The sequence below is a fragment of the Halyomorpha halys genome, unplaced genomic scaffold, assembly GCF_000696795.3.
Source record: "Halyomorpha halys isolate HHAL.00 unplaced genomic scaffold, Hhal_1.1 Scaffold351.1, whole genome shotgun sequence".
In the NCBI taxonomy this organism is placed as follows: domain Eukaryota; kingdom Metazoa; phylum Arthropoda; class Insecta; order Hemiptera; family Pentatomidae; genus Halyomorpha; species Halyomorpha halys.
In genome coordinates, this window is record NW_027109375.1 from 139,418 (window position 1) to 143,989 (window position 4,572).

Here is a 4,572-nt window from a genome sequence, read left to right on the forward strand (position 1 = left end):
TATATATATATATATATACACACATTAAACGTTGGAGAATTTTAAAGAATAAAAGTTGAAAGAAAAAGGATCAAAATTGTGTAAATTGATAATAAAAAAAAAACAAAAATGTTATTGCCTGCTAAGTTTTCTCAAAAAAGTAACTTTTATCTATGTATGTTTGGATTACTGGAGTCTTTGCAGTATCGATGTTTAAATTACCGTGATTGCACTGTATTACATATACTTTATACATAAAAATGTAGATTAAGATCATACATAAAAATGTTTGTTTTATCCAATAGAAATGGTGTCTTACTAGTCTATAACCATAAGGCTGAAAAAATTCTAATGTGCTTGGATTCATGGCCTCCAGCTGGAACGATCATCGTCCCTCAGTTGATGCTTGCCCTTTACACGGCTCATAGCTCGTTCGGCCACAAATCATGGAGTATAATCCTTGAGCCTGCAATCCGTATTGCTAGGTGAGATAATTTATATTACATAATAATTTAAATAATTATAAAGTTAACTCATCACTAATTAATTGAATAAGGTAACATTTTTTCAGAAAGAGTACTTGTTGATTTGGTTCAGGGATAAGCACACTCTTATTCTAGTATATGAATTAGTACAAGAGCCCAAGAGGAGAAAAAAGGCAGTTATCTCACCCCAATTTTTGATTACTTTAATGAAAACTAAGTATAATTAATAGTCAAAATTGATGAGTCTACCAAGTATAGGTAGGGGGAATAAAAAATGTTGGCTGTTTCAAAGCGATAAAAAAAACTAATTTTTCATTTGGAGCTTCATATATCTTAAAAAGTAAGAACAATACAAGAAAACCTAAGAGAACGTCATTTAAAGAAGAGTCAATTTTCTAAAATATAAGCCCTAATAGAGTTATTTACCTTAAATAGTTTTCGAGATATAGCTTTAAAAAGCAACATTTCATAAAAATGTTGTATGGGACGTACTGAAATATCAGTAGTTAGTGAATTTATTTTGAAAAACTCATATCTCAAAAACCATTTGACGTACAGATGTCTATTAGTACTCAAATTAAAGCTAGTTTAATGAGCTATAAGCTAGTTTATAATGTTTATCTTTGTAGGAGTAATACTTAACATGAAATTCGCTAAAATAAATTGATTTATAGTTGTTCGGACAAATTTGCATTTGCCAAATTTATATTCATATGTGAATAAAAACTACTACCCCGACGAAGATAAGTGTCATAAACTACTTTATAGTAAGTTAAATTTCCTTTATTTTGAGAGTCTGCAGACATTTGTGCGTCGTATGGATCTAGAGATACATTTTTTCAAAAATCCTACATTTTATACGAACATTTTGTGAGTTTATTTTGTCGAATATCATAAAAACTACTACTCCTACAAAGATAAAGATAATTAACTATTTCGTAATAAATTTAACTAGCTTTAATTTGAGCACTGGCAAACATCTTTACGTCCAGTGGTTTCTGGAATGAAGTTTTTCATAAATCAAACTTATTGCCCAAAAAACTATAAATCAATTTATTTTAGCAAATATCATGAAAACTACTATTCCTACAAAGGTAAAGGTCAGGAATGTTTTTATAGTCCATTAAATTAGCTTTAATTTGAGTGCTAATAGACATCTGTACATCACATAGTTCCTGAGATATAGATTTTTCAAAATAAATTAACTAACTACTAATCTTTCAGTAGATTTTTAAGAAATTTTGCTTTTTAAAAAGATATATCTTAAGAACTATTGGACGTAAATAGCTAGCTCTTTTAGGGCTAATATTTCAGAAAATTGACTCTTCTTTAAATGATGTTCTCTTAGATTTTCTAGTGTTGTTGGTAGTTTTTAAGATATAGAGCTCCGAATGAAAAATTGAATGAAAACAGCCGCCATTTTGTATTTTCCCGACCCATAATTGGCAGACTCATCAATTTTGATTTAGTTGTATATGTAAACAAGATAGCTTGTTTGGCTACAACGTCCGCCAGTTCATTTCCAGTGATCCCGACGTGACCTGGCACAAATATAAAGAAAACAGTTTTTCCCATGTTTTCTAGCATGTTGGTGTAATTGTGTATTTTTATGTTATTATTGATGTGACTGTAGATTCAATATGAGAATATGGTCAAGGGTGCAACGAGTTGAATAATAGTGAATTCAAATGAGTGAAATTTATTTTTATATTGGTGCTAACATTTTGCACTAAATTTCAGACCTTCATCTGGGTTGACTATGGATTTTCCTCTTCAATTCAATATATCAGTCTCATAGTAGAAAGTATAGGCTTATTGTTTCACCCCCTTCTTGGTCATTTCTGACATATAGAGGAGTTATCCTAAAGGTTACTACCCTCTTCTGACCAGGTAGGGAAGGTTAACCACTCAAATTGGCACTGCTTAAGTGTCAAGGTTGCTAAGGTGATACCTTAACTCACTCGCCTATGAAGTCTTCAACAGAATACTTACAAAGTAGGACAGACTATAGCCTACTGTAATCTAAATAAAAAAGTGCCATAATTGTTACCTTATAAGTTGACAAGAGTAATCTTCCATTTTAACTACAAGAGGTCTGTAGGATAACGTTTCTTAATTATAACACCTACATAGAGGTGTTAAATCTAATTAACAAACAATAAAATTTGATTGATCAAAATCTGGTTTGTTTATTGAAGGGAAGGATTCCCAGTATCCGAAAGTCTAATGCAGTCTTTGAAGCACCTTTCACCGAACGCCAATGATGACCTCAAGAGCTGGCTACATTCCCTCAAACTTGGGACTACAATAAAATCTCCGCAACTTGCTGCGACTCTGGCTGTTATTCAGGAGAAAGGAATCGAAGGTCATTTTAATTTATATTCTTTGAATTGTTTAATATTAGGTTTATACTACTTTTTAATTTCATCTTTGGCTACTTATAATTCTGCATCTCTTTTATGAATTCCTCTATCCGTCCCCTACATTGATAAATATTTTAGGATATTTGATGATTTTTTTTTTGTACGTTATTACAAAAGTGATGGATGGAAGAAGGAGTGGTAGAAATAATCATTTCTCAAATTAATCACTGAGAAAAAAAATACAGAATGAGGTGTTAATAATTATATTACTGACCTTTCTCCTTTTCTACGTTCATTTCGCCTTTTATTATTTTCTGTTGATGAGAAGATAGCTGACCGTGGACAATATATATGAGGAGAAGATGGTTGGAGTGCGGTCAGAGAATAACACAAATAAGTTGAAAAAAACTTAATAGTGCCGTTTCGGCCAGAATTTCTAGCTCCTGTGATCAAAAGTGTCTTCTTAAAAAAAAAAAGTCTGATTAAAAATATCTTCAACACATGTGTACTTTTATTTGAAAACAAAATGTTATTATCTGCTCAGTTTTTAAAAATTGTTTTTTGTTATGCCAGTTCAGATTACTGAAGTGGTACTACAGTGTTTCTAATACAATGTTTAGATCAGGAAGCTAAAAATATATTTTAAACATCTGCACTTTTATTTGAAAACAAAAATGTTATTGTCTGCTGAGTTTTCTCGAAAAGGTAAATTTTTTTTAAACCAGTTCGAATTACTACAGTGTGCTGAAGTTCTGATAACCAAGATTACATTGTAGTATAGTTAACTAAGGTTTGGATTTCTTTCCCTTCTGCAGTGCGAAAACTACACAGTCTGTCTTTACCTGTTATATTGTAATTTATCTGTATTTAAAAATTTAAACATCTTGGGAATTAATGTTTAAGACATTATTAATTTAAGATTAATGAAGTATACTCTATAGTAAAGTTAGGACTAAATTGCATTTGAATTCAAATATTTTGTTATGTATTATCTGAACGCATTATTATACGTAATAATGTTTGTTAATAACATAATAATGTATGTATTATCTTTAGTATTGTAGTTAGATGGCAAAATATTCAAGGTCACTTTTACATCTCTTCAAAACTATTATGTCTTTAGTTTACATAGACTGCATTACAGCTTCATGTATTTATTTTTTATTTTATTTCGGATTACTGAGATTACACTGTATATCTAAAGTAATTTTTGTGAATATGTTTTATTTTTAATATCCAGTTTTATCTATGTCTACTCTCTCTCTATATATTTACTGTTTCTGTTCAAATATAATTTTATTTTTGCAGCATTGTACACAGGGAGCTTACATGAAGAGCTTACGAAACACTTTGATTCGAAAAGTCTTTCTGAACCAAGCCTCAACAAAGAGCCTTGCAGTGAGGCCATCGCTAAAGGTTACCACTTGATTACTTCAGGCGTAGGCACCGCTGGGCCTTCTCTTCTCGACTCGCTGGTCAACTCAAATTTCAGCCACAACTTTTCAGTGCAAGAATTGGCTGACTTCTTGTTAGGTATTTCGTTAATTCAATCATTTCTTAGATTGTTCTTGGTACATTAACATATTTTTTAATCAAGATTCTATTATTGAGGTTAGTTGTAATATAAATATTTATATACAGAGATTAAAATTTATTGTAATAATACTGATAAAGGCTTAGCTAACCCGAAGGTTCGATGCCAATACCACCAATCGCTCTCTACATAATAATAATAATAATAATAA

General features: G+C 30.6%; 1 protein-coding gene across 3 annotated transcripts in view; it reads left to right on the forward strand.

The window, feature by feature from the left end:
- Positions 1-4,572, forward strand: part of LOC106681613 (glutathione hydrolase 7) — a 37,089-nt gene that overhangs the window by 22,051 nt on the left and 10,466 nt on the right. For all 3 annotated transcript variants that reach the window (XR_010843464.1, XM_067047561.1, XM_067047560.1), the window contains 3 exons: positions 285-464; positions 2,663-2,829; positions 4,136-4,360. Coding sequence is in view for 2 of the 3 variants with exons in the window: in XM_067047561.1 (XP_066903662.1) it covers positions 285-464; positions 2,663-2,829; positions 4,136-4,360 (572 nt within the window). In the remaining variant the exon portion in view is untranslated. The remainder of the gene's footprint in view (positions 1-284; positions 465-2,662; positions 2,830-4,135; positions 4,361-4,572) is intronic.